This window comes from Gavia stellata, chromosome 17 (assembly GCF_030936135.1).
Source record: "Gavia stellata isolate bGavSte3 chromosome 17, bGavSte3.hap2, whole genome shotgun sequence".
In the NCBI taxonomy this organism is placed as follows: domain Eukaryota; kingdom Metazoa; phylum Chordata; class Aves; order Gaviiformes; family Gaviidae; genus Gavia; species Gavia stellata.
The window spans coordinates 14,248,438-14,268,296 of NC_082610.1; the positions used below are offsets into that span (position 1 = coordinate 14,248,438).

The 19,859-nt window shown below is 41.0% G+C and overlaps 1 protein-coding gene across 1 annotated transcript in view; it reads right to left on the reverse strand.

Annotated features, from left to right (window-relative positions):
* Positions 1 to 1,430: 1,430 nt before the first annotated feature.
* The window catches only part of RRAS2 (RAS related 2), a 45,333-nt gene continuing 26,904 nt past the window's right edge, over positions 1,431 to 19,859 (reverse strand). Inside the window, exons 2-6 of the mRNA XM_059825754.1 lie at positions 14,648 to 14,735; positions 13,799 to 13,901; positions 11,419 to 11,527; positions 3,349 to 3,467; positions 1,431 to 2,887 (exon numbers count right to left, since the gene is read on the reverse strand). Coding sequence (XP_059681737.1) covers positions 2,800 to 2,887; positions 3,349 to 3,467; positions 11,419 to 11,527; positions 13,799 to 13,901; positions 14,648 to 14,735 — 507 coding nt within the window. The 3' untranslated portion in view covers positions 1,431 to 2,799. The remainder of the gene's footprint in view (positions 2,888 to 3,348; positions 3,468 to 11,418; positions 11,528 to 13,798; positions 13,902 to 14,647; positions 14,736 to 19,859) is intronic.

Genomic DNA, 19,859 nt, shown 5'->3' on the forward strand with positions numbered 1-19,859 from the left:
TGCTATCCTACAGCAGGGTGGCAATCTTGTAAATGCACAGATAATGCAAAGCATACAGATGAGGGCTACTACTTTTGAGACGACTGAGAAGGTCCTTGTTGCACTTTGCAAGCTCCACACTAGGGACAGAAGCGGCATTTTTCACCATTACCTTCAGGTACAACAATTAGAAAAGCAAATCATCAAAATACCTTAAGCTGTTTCAAACTCACAGCCACCTAGATCACCATTACTGGCCAAAAACCATGTTAGTTACTTCAAGTCTAAAGAGTAGGATCAAAATGCCTATGTTTAACAGCTCCCTGAAGTGCCATAGATGAACCAGTCTCAAAGAGAGACCATAACATTACATGAAGATTTCCCTGCACATTCTCTCCAGCAGAAGCCGTAAGAACACGTGCACAGGAATATACTGTCACAGTTAACAACCTTAGAGCAGACTCCCACAGCAGCAGCTGGTGGGCCCACTTCTGTTTAACTTGTTTATAAAGTTTACCATGTTTACAATGTGGCTTAGCAGACAGGAGTAGGTTGCTTAGCACCAACCACCTCAAAGCTATTCTGCTTTCTGTATGAAGAAAAGCAAGGGTGTGGTGCTCTCCACCTTCTCTATGAATTACAGAGTTACATATTAAAAGACCAACCTATATAACAGTTGACTATTTTAAAACCAATCTATCATGAGTGAAAGGTTAGGAAAAAAAAAGGAAAACCTGATGAAACAAAGATATTTGCACCTCACAAACTCAGTCTCAACACTGTAATCTGTTGTTTTAACTCATTCTAATGCCACACAGTTAGTGACTTAACTCCAGAGAGCTTTACATATTTAAGAAAACACGTGGTGTTTGCTACAGGCTCTCATTTCTTACCTTTGACTTGAAAAATGTAATCCATCTCCCAGATGTACCTCCACTGTAACTTCTTGTTTGAATCTTCTACATATTATTCATAAGTAGCCTTTCATCAACCAATACCTTTGGGGCGGGGGGGGGGGAAGCCACCCACTCTCTCAAAACAGTATTACGCAACCTAATCTAAATTACATAAAACACTGAAATTCCTCTGCGATGCATGGCACTAGTGTTACTTCTAGGTTTAATGCTTTGCTGCTGTAAAGGTAACTGGAACTCGTTTAAACACTGTTTTCTCAGCAGATGTTTACGAATTTATGGCAGAGCACCTGATAGTGAGCATAGCCTGAAAACACAAGAATTGTTGATGGGACCACTGACGACATACTTCAAATCAAAACTAACATCAGCTTTTATCATCTATCGTGATTTAAATTGAAATGGCTTTTCTTTACCTCCAAGCTTGAAGAAAGGTTGTGCAGAGGTGCATATCTATCACCTCCTTCCTCCCCCCTAGCCCCCCAAAATTCAGGTTTTGGAAGAGAGTCAGAAAGAGGCAATGTGCTTACCCCTTGATAATGGTTAGATCATCTTTAATTCTAGCACCTGAAGTTATACAAGGGTTTGCTTAATAATCAAGTTTCAAAGAACTGTTGGACACATTCAGTAAGGTGACAACTGTGCAATACCACTCAGTATTTCAATATCAGGGAACATACTCTTGAATTGTTTAAACACAATCCACAGAACTCAAAATTAAACAACCATCCACAGTTTAACTAAACATCAGTTAAAAGTCTTACAGTTTAATAATTCACATAATGGTCAGTCTTTAGTATGGGATACTGAAGTTCATTAAAACACAACACTAGATTTTACTCTATGGGCGTGTTGGGCAGGCACATCATTGGCCGTTCTTGGGTACAACCGGAAGAGTAAGGAGAAGTTTACCACAGTTTGGCAAATCCCACATTTTGTCAGTTAAAAGTGAACTGTGAGAATTAAATACTCATCTTTACATATACACAAGTTATGCTGTGAAAGCATATTTGCTTACAAACATATAAAAATACTTGTTAACTAGTTTGATAAGAAAATAATGTATAAAAGTATATAGCAAAAACATTTAATCATCTCTGACAATGGAAAGATCAAATTCATTTTTATATCACATAAAACAAAAACAGCTACAATTTTAGTTTTCCTTAATCCCTTACCCAGAAATACAAAGGAAGACACAATTTGTTTCCAAACAAATGATGTGAAATTTCTTAATAAGCTGAAATGCCTCAATCCAGAATGAGCTCAGGTATTTGGCCATATCCTAATAGTAGTAGTAATCATCCTGTAGCTGTTCTGGATTAATAAAATAAATACAGTAGACTGTTTTGGCCACTGAAATAAAACTGCAGCATAAATGAGCGATGAAAATTTTTGCTGACAATGAAATTCAGTGTAGGTTTCTTAAGGCTAGCTGAATACTCAAGTCTAATTTAACTGAGGGCAAAAAAAGCCAATCCACCCCCTCCTTTTTTTTTTAAAGTATTCTCTATACTTCTATCTAGGTCTTTGTAATAGCTAATGAAATGTCAGAAGTAAAAATAAATTAATTCACAAGAGACAACTTATGCATGACTTCAACACCTTGTCCTACACGGTTTTGTTTCATCTCCTTTGCGAATAAAACTCCACAAGGTGCAAGCTCTTAAGGGAGAGTAGGAAGAAACTGTGGTATTAAAGAAGCAGCCTTAGTGTTTTGTTTTGAAGTCTGCCCCAGGGTGACTGAGTCTTCTTCAAGAACTATTCTGCCAGCTTCTTGGACTAAGGCTATTCTGGTGACCACTTTAGGACATGCACATATAAGGCTAGACCAATACCAGAAGTGACGTAAAATGATGGAAAGAAAAAGATAATCTGGCAGTTGATAGCTTGGTTCTTGGGATTCTCAGAAAATAACACAATGGCAGCCTTTCTTGTCTTTTTCTTTCCGTGTTGGCTCTGGTGAAGGAGGGCACTCTTGTTCTTGAAATTTCCTGGAAATAGATATTTCAAATTAAATGCATAGAATCATTTTCAGTTAAATAAAAATAAATATCATATTTAAAGTTATTGTTTTTACGCTTTCATAGAGGATGGACTTACTTTTGACACTCAAACTACTGATTAAATGAGTGACTTTTTTGGGTTTGCTTATTTTAAGAAACACCACTTTTTACAGAAGGCCAATCTCAGACTTAGTTTATCAGGCTTACTTACTGGGTGATCAATAAACTCTGAGAGGTTAAGGTGAAGACATTCTCTTTCAAATACATATTACATTCATGTAAACATTTTTCCTGATACACAGGAATATTTTATAACGGAGAACATTGGTCAAAGTTTATGGGTAACAGCAGGCAGAATTTTCTCGATGATTCCCACTACATTTCAATACATTTGCTGTAGCTATCCATTAATGTAGGGACATTAATTATCGGGTCTCAAGTTATCATACCTTATAACTCTGACAAGTTCATGAAAAGCTTGGTCTACATTCAATCTGATTTTTGCTGAGGCTTCCATGTATGTTACTTTAAGTTGCCGTGCTAGCTGCTGACCTTCCTCTTGTGTCACCTGTAACAGACATCAGTCATTAAGTTCAAGGCTTCTGCAGCCACATTTGTATCAGCGGACACTGCATATACATGTTAAGGATCTATTTCCCTCAAACAATAATGCTTATTTGGCCACAGAATAGTTTCTACACTGTCCACATAAGACAACTCGGAAACATATCCACGTAATACATCTTTTCAAATGCAAGTGAAGACTTTTTTAAAACAGTTTCTGCAACAGACAAAGACTGACCCTCCAGGGAATTTCCCTCACCGCAGCTGCCTTGTCTCCGCTTCAGTTCTGTGTAACAAGACCAAGTTTTCCTCCACAGGCAGACAAGAGTCCCTCACTCCTCCTCAAAGCAAATTCTTCAGTCAACATCTGCTGGATTACTAATAGAACTGTGAATGCTATTGCTAAATTCACCCTCTCCCTGTCCCAGCTAAATCTAGAGAAAAAAAATCAGATTACTACTTTTAAAACAAGAACTGATGTTTAGCTTCTGAATCTTTATAGATTTTTTTTTTTTAATGTATTCTATTTATGACACAGCAATATATTAATACAGCCAGTTTTAAACATAGCTTAAATTACAAGAGATCTAAAAATCCATGAAGCCTTCAGGCTATCCAGAGATATGAAAAGAAACCCTGTCTGCCTCTTGACTCCTCAGGACAACAGAGGAAAGGGAGATGAAGAGGAAATAATGAGCGTCATAAAGAGCTGGTGTAAAATTTAAAGTGATGAAGCAGAAGGCAGGAAGCTAGTGGACCATTATAGGAAGGAGGAATAAGTTGGTCACAGGGCAAAGCCAAAGGGGATCGCTGCATATTTTTGGATGAAGTAGAAAGCAGCGAGGTCAGACACCAGAAGGCTACCCTGAGCAGCGCAAGGCATGCGAGGCTTCAACGGGAAGGTCATCCACAGGGCCAGGGAGGAAAGCGCAGCTTTCAGCGATAAAAGGAAGTACAACAGATCTTGCCAAGACAATGGCTAATGGAAGAAATGTCAAAGATTACACTGCTTTCACAGAAAGATGTTAAACCAGCACGCAGAGGACTGATACAGTAAGAACAAAAAAAAAGAGGGTATCTTTTTAATTTAGTTTTGAAAAGGCGCTCAGATATTCACTTATATTAAGAAGCTACACAGAAACGGAAATAGATGGAAACAGAAAAGCATCATTGGGAGCATTCACCACAGTGCAAGATACAGAAGTACTTTTTAGCTTCCAAAATACTTCCCTAACAGTTACACACATGGTTTGAGGGCCTTCATGCATGGCATCTCAACATGTTTGATTCCTCTGTCCTCAGCACCCCCATTAGTATTATATTCATACCTTTACTGCCAAATTGAGGGCTCTTCCCACTAAAACCTCATGAAGCTCTACAAGGAGCCCCCAGCACCTTGTGCCATTAGCTGGAGTAACTCAAGGTGCATCCGCTGATCTCAAATACTCACTGAAACTCTACATTTATTTCAGTGTTATTGCCATCTGCTGAAGCCAAAAAAAACCCAGAAAACAACCCAACCCCAAGATCAACTACTGGAGCTGTGCCTTGCTGTTAACAATGCAAAGTGAGAATGACTGACATCCTTCAGTCCTCCACTGGTGTCTGAAAACTGAATGATATTCAAGAGTTTTGCTCTGCTAGCTGGAACAAACCCACTTCTACCTTTTACCCCTAGATGCTGAAATATCCTTATTCCAAAGCTTATGAAGGGTACGTTTTGAGAAATACTCATAGCTGTTTCCTGGCATGTCGATGACACTGCAGAATCCCCCAAAGTTTGCATCAGGGCTTCCAGAACCTTTTATACACCTCTGCCTCACTTACCAGACAAAACTAAGTTAAAAGTGGGCAGATTTTGCAAAACTAACCTCCTTTATTTTTCTTCATCTCTGCACAGTCTACTGTAGGTCCAGAAAGCGCAAGGCTGAAGTCTAATAAAAATAACTGGGAAGGAATGTATAGTCCTGAGGAGAAACCGAACCCAGTCTTTAAATGTGCATGGTTACTGCTTTCTTCATTATTGTACCTAAAGCGCATTAGAGGTACAAGTCAAACTAGCACTGTAATAAAATTAAGCTATACTTCCCCAGTTTTCTGCATTTAAAATACTATAGATGCAACATTAAAGCCCTTACTGCATTTGTTAGAAAACCTGTAATTGCTTAATTCCAAAATAATCTTTTTGTCAATCTTACAAGTATATTCTCAAGTAGCTTGTGGTCCGTTTAGCGACCCCAACAAATAAAGTCAGTTTAAAAAAACCACTTGGTTTTGGGCATGCTACAGAAGCATTTACAGTGCCCAAGCTGGAAATTAAAGGCCAGAACATACCAGCTCCATTTTCATAGCTGAGGGAATTGTAGTAAGTACCACAGAAATACTTAAAAACAAAAATGAATTTACATCTTTTTATTCTCCTTCAAGTATGACAGCCCTGTGTCACAACAGACTTTTTGGTAAGTATGATGGAGAGCTTTTTAAACATCACCAGCAAAATAAAAACTAAATCCTTTTTCTTCGAAGAACACTGTATTTTATTTTGACAGAAGTAAAGAGAACCACAGATTCTCTGGTAGTAACTGTGTGTGTACATAGGTGTGTGTTGGTTCTGCAGTGAAAATCTCTTCATTTTGGTAAGCTTAAGGCTGAATGCAAATGGGAATCACGATACTTATCCTTTGTTTTAGGATATTTTACTGTTTGTTTTTGCGTATCATTCATTCATGTTGTTCAGACGTTTGGTAAAAGTTTCTCAAATTAAACACCATTACAGAATATGTAAGTGAGCAAGTCAAACCTGGAAAAGCTTATGCCCCAACTCCCTAAGTAACTGTCGTCTTACTGAAACTTCTTACTGAGAATTGTTAGATATATATTCATTTCTGAAGCCTCTATTCTTTCCTCCACCTAAAGCAACTTAAAGACTGCCTACCCTAACACTGCACCTGTACTTTGCCTGGACACTTATGCAGACTAAGGGCCACGCTGCACTCGTGTCGGCAGGTAACAGTTAAGTGCTTCCTCAAGTTTGAGAGGAATCCATGTCTACCCCCTCGTGGCCACCCTACAGGGCTCCCCCCACAGAAGCATTGCCCGTTCCTGCGGAGAGCTCCATCACTCCTGAAGAGTGCATCTGCCATCCTGATTTTCTGCCTTACCAGCCTACCCACAAGTGCTGCTAGTTCACGCTTACGGTGGGCTACCACAATGCTTTCCTGTTGGGGTAGTTCACTGTTCACTAACTCTGTTTTGTCCACATTCTCATATAAAAGGTCACTTTGGTACACACAAACTGTGGTTATGAAGCACTGATACATATTCAAACAGACTGACTTGCTGTATTCGAATACTACATCAGGTGCCTGGTTATCTATAAAGCTCAAAATCAGGCAAGCCATGGGAAGACCTGAAGGTACAATCTATCTGTGAGGGCATCACTGTATATAGCCATAAAATCTACCACCTCGAGAAGCTATTGTCACACTTACATGCAAGTTCACAATCGTTGAGAGAAAGGCCAAAATGAAATGTTAATGAATTTGGGTAGGCCATCACCCAGATCCCTGTACCCGTCCACCCCCTGTAATAAGCTGTCTCAGGTCAAGCCATTTGTGAAGCAGCAAGTCTGCAAAACCAGTGTACGAACTGCTTGTTTGCTAGCATCAGGCTGATGCTGATCAAGATCAAAGCACAAGGCTGCTTGCCTGGGATCATCAGCTTTGCTCATCATCTGTCTGTGCACACACTGAAGTCACATGGACCTCTCTTTAAAACCTTGCTTTAAAGGCATCTAGCAACACAGGCGATCTCAGCACTAGGTCATTGTATTAGTTCAGTCATGATGCAAAAGCAAAAACTAGCATTTAATGAAACCCAAGCACTTCCCTGTTGCAACTTGGATTTTCCTTGAAACCCTGCCATCTGGGGAACAATCAGACTTGACCCAGTTTAAGCTAACAGTTATCTACAAGAAGTCATACATACCCTGCACTGACAAGTCTACTCCTCCGTCAGTAGCGGTTATTACTAAAACATCTGGTCCTCTACTGAATTGTCTTACTGTAGAAACATCCAGTGTTGTTTGAGTTGTACGGAATTAACCCATTTAAAAGAAAGACAAAGACTGCCACACAGCATTTACTTTAAGGAAAGAGCAATGAGAGGTGGTGCTTCAATTTTGGTTTCACAGTCACCAACCTGTGACTGATGGGGGAATCTGGAATCACTGGTAACTTTATTCCTTATCATACAAGGACATTCTAAAAACGAATGCTTGCTTGTCCTCTAATAACTCATTTTTCTTTGTCAACTTAACGTGTAAACAGAGGACTTTGCCTCGTATACCACAAAGGCCACAAAATTACAAGAAGTCTGCTTAACTCTATTTATCTATACAGTTACTGCTGCAGCAAATTGCTATTCCAAACTTCCTCTTTCATCTCTCTTCCTCCAAAAACACCTGTGAGTTTACCTATAGTATACTGCAGCTACCACTGTTTAGACTACACCTTTGGTATGCTCCTAACACTTCATCACGATCATATTATCATCTGTGCACTTCTGCTGTACAACCCAGTTTATGTATTTCCTGACAAACAGTTGCCACCACAGAAGGATTATTAGTTACGCATCATTTGCTTCCAAATCTATGGTATCACAATGATAGTACTCTGTACTGCGTTTGCCTGCAGAAAACAGTCACTTGCATAAAGGTGCGGTCAAACCCTTGAGACATCCAGAACTTTCGTACACATTTAACACTTTTGGGCTCCAGGAAGATTTGTGTGTTAATTCTATTGAGTATCATTTGCTGATCAAAACAGACACTAAGTTACTTTCTTTAGCTTAGTTTTATGCTCTCAGAGGTAGCACATGTTCTCTATTATTTCACTGGGAAAAGGTGGCAGATGCCTAGTACAAGCAGTTTTGCTCTAAAAACTCATTCCCAACTTCCTGAATTTCTATAAACTCTACTTAAATTCTGAAGCTGAAAAATGTACGTTTGTGATTAAAAAAGTTTAAAGGAGCAAACCGACTTCGTGTAGAACTGCCAGATAAAGCGGACCACAGTTTGACACTCTAGCCTGGCTGGCCAGGTTTACAGAGTAGCTCAAGTGAGGTTTGACACATCAGCAGACCGAAAATGCAAAAATGCAGAAGACTTAGCACTTCTCACATTTTTGCAAGCAAGTTACAGCCTGGGGACACCCACACTCCCACTGACCCCAGCACTCCTAACCGAGGCGAGGGAGTACTCCCGCCTTTGCCCCCAGACCTCCCGTCGCAGCTGCCTGTGCAGCAAACCTGTGGCCAGAGCAGGATGACCCAGCTTGTCAGGCTGATGTTTTTCTATACTTGGGGAGATGTGGTGGCAGGACTCGTTTTCAGCCAGATCCGCAAGCTGGTCCAACTCACTGACTGGATGCCTGCTTTGAGAGTTCACGTGATGGAGCAGAAACAACCCCATCGATGAAGCAGAGACTCTGGCTGCGTTTAACATCCAGCTGATAATATCTAACTGCTTGCTGCTGCCAAAAGGCGAGGTCTCACTTTCTTCCCCCCACCCCAACTCCTCCCTGCTCTGCTCCGACCCACAGTCCCACCCCTTCCCATGCTTCAAGCGCTGGCACTCAATCTTTCTGCAAGCTGATTTAACTCACACAGGTCCCAGAAAGCCATTCCAGCTTGTCTGTTTTTCTCCCTGTCTAAAGAGATGATTCAACCCAAAGTGGCTCAAGCGAGAGCTAGGGCCAGCAAAGGAGAGAGCGGGAACATGAAGTCAAGCGGGAGGGAGCCTCTCCCTTCTGGGGACTGACTATGTCAGCGCAGCATCCCCAAACCATTCCTTCAGACTGACTTAAGGCCAACTGAAACACAGCATGTGACGGGGAAGGGGCAGGGAAGGGTTAAGAACACATAACTAGCTGTTTCAGCAAACCTAGAAGTGCTATTTCAACTACATTAATGAAGGCTGTCTAAGCCCCAACTTATGATGGAAGTCACAAATCTACCAATTTGTATTTAAAGTGCGTGAGTGATAGCACCAAAAAAGTTATGCTTGTCAGCATCTAATCAATTAGGGCAATTAATATAGCCATAAAAAGCAAGAGAAGCTTTTGGGGACATATGCTTTTATTTGTGTTCAGATATAAGCAGCAAAACTGCAAAGTTAAGCAATTAGAACACAGCTGCTTTGAGCTTGAATGTGCCCCAGCCCACCTCCATCTGGAAAAGCAGGTAGGAATCAGGTCTGGTGGGACTAGCCGGAGAAGAGGTGACAGGCCCTCTTCCTTTAAAGGAGAAACTGGTGCTGTGCAGTAACAACAGGAGGGCAGAGGAGAGAGAACAAAGTTCATAACTGTTTCAAGAAATGGATCTACAGGATTGTCAACTATGTTTGCAGGTATCCTCTGAGAACTGGGGCTGACAGCGATGATGTTATTTCCCTCCCAAAAGCATCTGCATGTTTGTCCTTCAGCAATTACCATTTGCAGAACAGTTCAGTTTCACCTACACGGTTTTCAAGCCAGCATTTGTGCATGAAATAAAGTACATTATGTTCCAGGACCTGCAAGGTTAAATTCAGGAATTTTTATGGGGACATGGTGGTAACTGAAGAGTCAAAGAGTTTCACTTCTGTCTCAGGGACAGGCTGATAGTTCTGTGCACATGTGAGTACATGAAGTTACTTCTGATGAGTTTGTGAGCTACTTCTGTGAAAAATTCTTTTAAGACATTATCTTTCAGCGTAGGCTTTAATTTTGTCATGCCCTTTCTGCTCAGATTCTAGGGTAAAGAGGCTGTGACAACCGAGGGAGCATATGCAACAGGAACTTTTTTGTCCTGAAGGTTTTATGTAGTATTCAAGAAATTTATTCAACAACCATGTACTACGCCACTGAACTCTTTCATGTTATTGTTTTTACCTTGTTCCAGCCACTGTTTTTTGACAGAGAAAAGATTTTCTTTAGCAAAGAACAAAACCTATGTAAGCACTTGTGGACAGAAACTAAGTCATGTCCTGGTACACAAATCCGAGAATACCTTATTGTTTAAAGCTGTGTTTTCTTTGTAAAACTCTTAAAATAGTTACAGCAGTTTTAGTAATATTTAGTTAGTCTCAGCTAAAAAAATCAATCACGTGTTTGCTACCAAGCTTTGAGGGTCATCTTACTATCTCAGGAGAAAATACTAAACTTCTGAAATAAGTTGCTGAAGAAGAATACAAGTCTGACACCTGTTCCTTTCCTGATGATGTAGTAAGATCATTCTCATTTCAGCTCAAACCAGTTTGATTCATGAAAATCAAGAGTAAATAGGGAAAACAAATTTAAAGCTCCTTCTTTGAATCATTCTAAACTACATCTTTTAAGCTCTCTTACAACTAGAAGTGAGGATGAAATCTACCAGTTTCAAAACTTTAATTTTAAGGTACATAAATACGACACTAATTGTGTTGCTGTACTTCCAACTTTCAAAGCTTTAAGTCAGTTACGCAGAAGATGAGTGGCCAAATAGAAAACAGCGAATGGCTACTCATTTATACGTAACAGCAGCGAATGGTCAAAGCAACAGCACCAAAGTCTTAGGATCGTTAGAGCTAGTGCTGGAATGCACTCTGCTTGGCGCAGCGCACTATGGTGAGTAACAGAACGGAGGAATTAGACACGTTCATGCCTGAGTAATCAAGTCATGACAGAAAGCTCTCAACTCTGTAAGTGAATAGATTTGGTCTCAACATAACCCCACTGAGTCAGATGTGCTGTATGTGGAATGTCATCGTGCTTCTAAGATTCTTCAAGTACAGAAACTGAATGTAGTTGTGTTTCTTGCACTGGAATCAGTATGATACGATTTTTTTTCATTTGTTTCTTGTTCGCATTCTGTTTTTGGGAGGAAAACTGTAAAGTTTCTAGAACAAAGTGAGCAGTAACTAACAGCAAATGAGTTACCTGTCTTTGGTGGTCCAGATCTGCTTTATTACCAACTAGAATCATAGGAAACTCATCACGGTCTTTCACTCTAAGAATTTGTCGCTGAAACTTATAGATTTCTTCAAAACTGTAAAAGAACAAAGTAGAGCATCAGTGTACTAATTCACAGATTCTCAGGTTCTGCAGAAGTTCACAAATGATGAGTCACCTATTGAGACTTGCCCTGCCATGCCACACAAGCAGACAGCTGCAGGCACTCCACCAAAGTCCACTGTCACAGCATGACTAGTTAGAGAATCATTCAACACTCAAACTAAAAAAATCCTCAAGTTAGCAATGTGCTATGCACTGGACTTAGGCGGGGCTGCAGTGTAAGCAAAACACTTACTGTGTCTCAATCTAGAAGGATGTGGATGCCAATGTGTTGCAGAGAATCAAGCAACCCCAGTCTGTTCTGCAAATACTGAACTTTGGAGTTCAACTCTAGCTAGAATATTCAAACTACTGTCTAGAGACCCTGGCGATCAGTATTTCAGCTGGCAACTTCCACAGCTACTTCCAAGAATTTTAGGGGAAGCAATAAAAGCTGGAAAATTTTATTTCTTGAAGAACAGAAAAATGACAAGGCTAAATGATCAGAAAGCTTTCCAGTTACCAACTAAGTTATACCAGGTACCGAAGCTGTTCAAGCAGTAAGGAATATTCCAGCAGTGCTACATCGCTATGTAAGGATCTTCAGCACAGATGCTTGCAGACAATCACATACCCTTTGGAGCACGGACTTCCCAAGCACTATACTTAATTCCAGATGTATAGTCTGAAGACATTTACACTTAGATTTGCAAACTAGAATTTAAAAGCAAGATGGTCATCAGTAAGAAAGTTGCGTTAAAAAAATTACATAGTCAGACATGACAATGCCAATCCACCTCATCCATATAAAGCAATCATGAGAAGAAAGGTGAATTAGAAGGGAGGTATGCCACTAGGCATAGCTGGACCTCCATTTAGATACGCTGTTTTAATACTCTGCTCAGAAGTCTGTAGCAACTGGAGGAAGAGAGTTGAAAGTTACCAACTACATCATCTAGATTTCTTCTTGCTTCAGAATTACTTTTCACCACACAAGCAGGACAGACACTGTTAGCAAATACTTAATTGACAGGCAAGGTAAGTCTTGAATCAAATCGATATCAGAACAAAAATGAAAACTCTGCTCTTCAGAAGTCTTTGAAGGATTTCAGAGAGGAGAGCGATATGCAGGTTTAATGTGTCAAGACCTGCTTAAAATCAAGGCAGAACCTTAGCCAGAAGAGCAAACAAAAACTTAAGATTTTTAGACAAACCACGGAGTTCACATGATGACTTCAAAAAAAAAAAAAAATCTACAGTCCTCTGCAGCAAAAATATTTCTGTTAACACAAGTGCTCAGTATGTCTTAAATCCACAGACCCAGATCTGACAGAAGTTCAGAGAATTCATACATCAAGATGAATTTATACATTTAGCAGCACTCTTAAGCATAAGATACAGATCCAATGGAAACACACTCATGCTCCACAGATTATTTATCTTAATTCTCATTATAGATAAAGCTGTTCATAAGATTAGAAGTAACTTATTAGAGCCTAGATTGAATTTGTAAGGGGGTAAAGAAATAATCATAAACAATTGGTTTTTGTCATTTTAATGCTCTTCTGTTGCAACTCAAAACAAGTGGAAAGACAGATCCCTGAGCACTCCTCCTTTATTACTACATATCTGATAAGCTCAATGGAGGAAGATCACAGCCAAAATACTAAGTGATTGTCTGTATATACATGGCAGTTTCCTACTCTTACAAAGACCAGGAGCTACCTGACCAAGCTCTGTGAGCGTCTAAAGAGATATGTTTCATCTCAGCTCTGCAGTCAATCAGTTACGCAGGTTCCAGTCAATTCATGGGAGTAAGCAGAGTGGGCACTGCCTGCAAAAAAGTGCAGAGACATATCCTGAACGGGATACACCCGTTCAGAAATCCAGAGCCAGCCACTCGACGGTGACGAGCACACGGCAAGGGGATATTTCTAAGAACTGATCAGACATCACAGCATGTTGCCCTTCGTTTAAATGTCTGTCACTTCCAGGAAACCAGTATTCTGGACTGTAGTGAAGTGCTTGAATAGAGTTGTCATTTTTCTGTGTCTGCTTTCAAGTCATCTATTGCAAGAGACAGATATTTTCAACAAGTGATTGGATTAAAACGGGTTTTCATCAGTGCTGAAAGAGCATCACACCAGAGAATCTAAGAGCAAACGCATACTTAATGTTTCTGTTTGAGATTATTCCAACAAAGGATAAGCAGCAATTTAAGATTAATTACAACTTGTTTGTTTTAGTAACTCGACATCAGGCTTACCTTCCTCTATCAGTGACTGAAAAAACAAGCAGAAAACCCTCCCCTGTCCTCATGTACTGTTCACGCATGGCTCCAAACTCTTCTTGTCCTGCTGTATCCAGAACTGAACATCAAACAAAGCATCAATTACTACAGTTCATGTTATTAAGAGTATAGGCTGAGAAAAAAACCCTCCCTAACAGGGTATTGTGAGAGCCTCTCCTGTACATCTAACTAAACAGAAATCACTTTTCACTGATACTACTGGATTTTTGCTAAGATTCCCAACAAGTTCTTGGACTGACTGAACAATTCAAGACCTACCAAACAAACTGAACAACAAAGTTTGGTGGACTTTTGCTAACTCACTACGAGCTGGAAAATGCTTAGAGAGCCTTGGGGATGGGGGTTAGGAGGGTTGCTGGTTTGTCCTTAAAGAAATCACTGACAAGGGAGAACTGAAACTTTTAAAGCAAAGCATTTATATTGCACTTGGGAGAGGCAGCCCACAACAGCCAAGCAATGTGTTTTTCATTCCACCATGTCACCCAGGTAACTGCCAGGGGTTATATAAATTCCCCTAGTTTTGTAGGCTCTAAGGCTTTGGGAATAATTCCTTAAAAAAAGGTCCAATTTATTTTAAAGAGAGACACACATACATAAAGCAGAAGCACTTCAAATCCTGGGTATCTCATTAATAAAACAAAGGTTTTATTAATACATTAATTTAAAAAGGCTTTTATCAGCCTCACACTTACATAAAACCAACATGCTGCACAGTTGTTTACCTACGTTATATTTTATACAGGTGCAAACACCGGCACCGACAGCTATAAGCTGTTGGTACCAGGCTTTAGCTAGGCTACTTACTGTCCAAGCGCGCCGCTCTCTCATCTATCACACATTGCTTGGTGTAGGAGTCTTCAATCGTTGGGTCATAATCCGTAACAAAATAGGACTGCAGAAAATAAAGCAAGTTTGTGTGTAAGACCAGCACATATAGGACACTCATCGAGTAAGATGCTAAAATTATACCCTTGGCAGCTTAGGGAAGATGAACAGACCTTACCCGTGTACAACCGTTTGCCACTTTATCCAAAAAGATAGCCGGTACCAGCTGTCCTATTCCTAGTAAATGCTCGTAAATCGTAGAAATTGCTAGCAGAATCACTGAATTCACTGGATTCCCACACAGTTTCTAGCATTTTCTAGAGATTTCCGGTAACTCCTAGAATTTCCCAGCAGGAATGCCTAGAAACTCTTAGTTACTAGAGACCTTAAAAGCCACTAGAAATGCTAAGTTTCTCTGCACTTCTAGGAGGGTTTAGAAGTTTTTTGGAATTCTCAGAAGTTTCCAGGATTTCCTCCCCCGCTCCCAGAGCCAGCAATTTCTAGGAAGTGCCAGAATTTTCCCAGCTGTTTCTAGAATTCTCTAGCAGTTTTATAATGATTTCTAGCAACAGCTCCACGCAGCACAAGTGGCGCTTAGTTTGTAAGCTGAATAAAGTTTAGTGGATCATCCTTGTTCCCAGGATTTCTCTCCCGGTTTTAATGACTTTAAGCACACACACCCTCCAAAACGACAACTCCTGAACGCAGAATAAGCCATGGAACGCCTGTGTCACCCACTGCCTAAGCACGAGGCTCCACCAGATACGGCCAGTCTGTTACTTATCACCCCAACTGCAGAGCAAAGCGTATTCTGGTACACCTTTCCAGAAACGGGGTGACCTGCTAGTGAATACTGGGGTAACAACACTCTCTGAAGACGACAGGTTTAGAGTTCAAAGGCTGAATTTTTAGCTTTCACGCAGTCATAGCAAAGTTATCTTCACACAAAACTGAAGCACACTGGCATAACAAATCTGAACTCTGATCGCATTCCTCCCCCTCGGTGCTCAGTGCGGCAGGCACTGGGGATGCGTACTGCCCTGACTGTTCAGAAATCAAGCACATTGGGCATGTATGCACCCAGGTGAATGCCACAGTACCTGAAGGAATACTACTTGTGTACATTATTCAGTTCTGTAAGCCAGTAAGGAAATAGGAATGCTTTAAAACTACATATTGGCTTCTAGGAAGCAAAAAAAGGGGTGTGTTGTTCTTGCATTAAGAAGGTATCACCAAAAATAGGGTGCATCTCCTTATTCATGCACAAATTAATAGTTCTCACTGAAGTGTTTTTCCCATCACACAAATTCAAAGGCACCAACAAGATACCACTCTGTTCCTCTAAACTTACCAAAGTCACATTAACAGATGTCACGGTAGGGAAAACAAGAAAAAAAAAAAGAATTAACTGAAATTACAGCACTAGCCCGCTAACCTTCTCCAGACACATCACTGTCAGAGCAGAATACAGTTACCTCTGTTCTTGCAGACAGTTTTATTGACGTGCTGGTATTTGTTCTTGCCCGGTTTCAATGCGGAGCTGCCCACGAGGGCTGGCTGCAGTCCTCTGCCCTGACTGCACCCAGCCGGCTCCCACCGCGCAGACGTGCCGGCGCTAGGTTTTGGTTTAACAGCACGGACACGGGCTCCCCAGCAGAGCTCGTCAACTGAGCTGCAGCTGCCTTATTGGGAGGAACACATCACCAGTTGTACCACGCTTTACCAGCTGTGTATACTATATATTACCTATGCTTATATACCACAACCTCACCATCAGGCAGCTGGCTACAGGAAGAGTACGTACAGGTTGCCATTATCTATTCATTTAGATCTGGCACCGTACTGAAAACCTGCTGACCCCTAGAGCAGAGATGCTGAACAGCTCTGCACATCTCCTTTGCATTTTAAGTAGACATCAGTAAACTGTCCTCTCAGGATACACCTACGCAGTAGTCTCAGTCGTTCTGCATCAATGGCACCACTGTAACCAGCTACTTTTACGTAGCAATAACATTAAAACAACCATGTTCCTCTCCGAGAAGGACAAAATCCTAGCAATCTGTCCCACCAGAGATACCTGTGACATGAGATACTATAATCCACTCCTTTCTCAGTGTTTCCTGTTAAGTCAAGTTGCTCATTTCTGGATAAGAAATGGTTTCTCCCTTGTTTTACAACATTTACCCACGCTAAGCAATCTCCCCCCTCCAATCCCCACCAAAACCCCACCCACACAAAACAAAAACACCCAAACAACCCCCCTCCAAAAAAAAATTTCAAACCAACCAACCAGCATGGGATCCTAAATGGAGCACACAAACAAACTTCAAGTTTTCCAGCGGAAGAGTGCCTATTTGCAGACAGCAGAACATCTCACCACAGAACAAGCCCCCAGAAGATGCTGTCCTGACTACAAGCTGTCCCTTTACCTTGCTTCTCTGAAGTTTTAAAGAGGAAAAACCACAGCCTTCAAAACTGTTCTTGTCTTTTTTTTTGCCTGTATCCATGACTCAAAAAGCGTTATCCAGAAGCGTAAGAACAGACTTTGAGGAATGAATTTATTCATAAGTTCTAAATTAGATCTCAAGTCCTCTATGGCCTTCAACAATCTTTGAAAGATGGAAGAGAAATTCTGAACATACAAATGTGTAAATAAAATAATTTACAGAATCTGACTTTAGAAGGGACTATCACAAGGGAAGTTAAGTCCTATGTTTCATGAAAGGAACAGAAAGTGGTATTTATTAAAAAACCATTAAGTGACTAAAACGTGGTGTCGCTATCAGTATATCTAGAAATTCAGGGTTCTGATTTGGAAGATAAAGCACACACTCTGAAGTTACTCCCTATCCCTCTCCAGCTTCAACTTTCATTTCTCTATCCTGCAGAAGTCAAAGTTACTGTCTGACCCTTTACATCTATAAAGCTGTAAAGTATGCCAAGTTTTAAATAAAAGGGAGAATTTGGAATCAATTTATTTCACTCTCATGAATCAGTATTAGTAGACCACCTAAAGCAGCAACTTTATATCCAACAAGGGCAATATTTTTCACTGAGGTCAGAAGAAGAAAACTGTAATAATCTCTGAGGGATTCTTCATATTTTCCTTATTATCTGTCCAAGGGCTAAGAACTGCAGCATGTTCTGCCATCTCCAGGGCATTTCTGTGATTTCCTCCACCCTTTTTTTGTGCGTGTTTTTTTTGGTTTGTTTGTTTGTTTAAAAGGAAACTACACACAAAGTGAGAGTACCAGACTAGGTACAGAGACACGGAACATGGTTTGTCCCTGAAAAAAGGGAACAAGACTAAGTTGCTCTGATCCAGCATCAGCCACATCTCAAATTCAGAATGAGCAGATGCCAGAGTTCCCCCATCTAACAAGCCTCTTATAAGCAAGTTCTTCCCTCCCATGGAGCTGCACTGCCAAATCTGCTGTCACAGCCACTACAGGAGAGGTTTGCGAGAAAATCAGCATTGTGGTTTACCTCCAGGCACTGGACAAAACTAATGTGCCTGAAATAGCTGCTGGTTTCAAAGGAGTCTTCCCAAATCGCACTGGGACTATCTGCCACGGGGAGCACGTCAACCGCAGCTTGCAGGCCTTATTCAGTCAGGGCTGAGTTACGAAAATTAGATGTAGCAGACACAGTATTTATCAATCTGAGCAGAAATAGGCCTTACTCTGCTGTACAGTCAGTGTTTAAAGAATTAAGGGATGGCAGAGTATATCCTGAAATACTCCATAAGGCTGTACCTTTACTTCCGAATGCCGTCCCGCAACGGTGGGAAGGTGCCTGCACACCCAGCAAGCCCAGGACCATACACCAGTGTAAGTAGCTTTGTAGAGCTCAAGGAGTTTGTGGCAGAACTGCTTAAAAGATGTACAGGAGTGCAATTCAGCAGATACAAACCACTGCCAACCTACTGGTTTTAAACTGATGCTGAGTCCAGCTGAGTCCAGACAAATCAGAGGAGCACGCATATGCTTAGCACAGCAATGCTGTGTGATGCCACGGTGTTTGAATACCCAGGCCTGCCTACTGCTGTCTCCTTTATGAAAGCCGTATGTGCAAGTCCTAACACTTCCAAGCAGTTGCCCTGCTGAACTACAAAATACTAGAAAGCCACAGCAGGTGCCTCGGATGCCAGCTGGTACAAAACACACTGGACCACTCTAGGGCGACCCATTACAGCCCAGGCTGTCAGATCTCCTCTTCTAGGAACAGTTGAGTTTCTATGACGAATCGGAGGAGCTAAGCCTCATTCAGCTGGCTCCGCTGCAGTTGGCCACTGCCTGCAGGAAATAAGAAGAAATTAATTTCTTCTATGAAGACAGTAACTTGAACATGCTCTTCTGCTACACCACTCCCTTAATCACTAGCGAAATCAAGGCTCTTTCCACTCACCTCCTAGAAGTGAGATGAGAAGCCAAGCCCAGTAGTCTCATCAACCATTCAATTTACCCAAAATATGATGAAATAAGTTTTCTAGGTTTCCTCTTTCTAAGACTGCTGAGGCAATCAAGTCCAGAGATGGGAAAGCCTGCCAAGGATGCAAGCCCTTTTGCAGAGTAAAAAAAAAAAGCCACCAAAAAACCCCCACAAACCAAACCAAAAAACAACAAAAAGACCCGTCCCCACACCACCTACATCACTTGCAGCTGGGCAACCCATCACCACAATCCCTTCCTATACACACACTTAGCATCTTAAAATGTATTTCAAACACAATCTCCTGACCTTTGCAGGAGTTTCTACTCACGGTGCTTGGGAACGATGACACTACTATACTGAATACCACTCTAGCAGTCTCTCTCCATTTAAGGTAATAGTAATCCCTAAATCATTGTTTCAATCACTCAAGTCTTGGCAAGGAGAACATCTGAAAATCTGCTTTCAGTTTATCATCTTCTCCCTTGGTCATGCTGCCTTTAATACACAGAAGGGAATTCCTCCATTAGCTGGACTCGCTTACAAGCTCAGGAGTCCCACTCTATAAATTAATAAAAACAACTACCTAAGTGAAGACATCTTACACAGAAAGATGGAGAACCCCTGTGAAGTTTCACAGCTCTTACACAGCTTTTCTTACTGACTCTTCATAAGGTCATCAACAGTCCACTAGCTGAAAAGCCACTGGATTACTTTCTTTTCCACCAACACTTAAGTTTTAAGGCAAGAGAGAACTCAG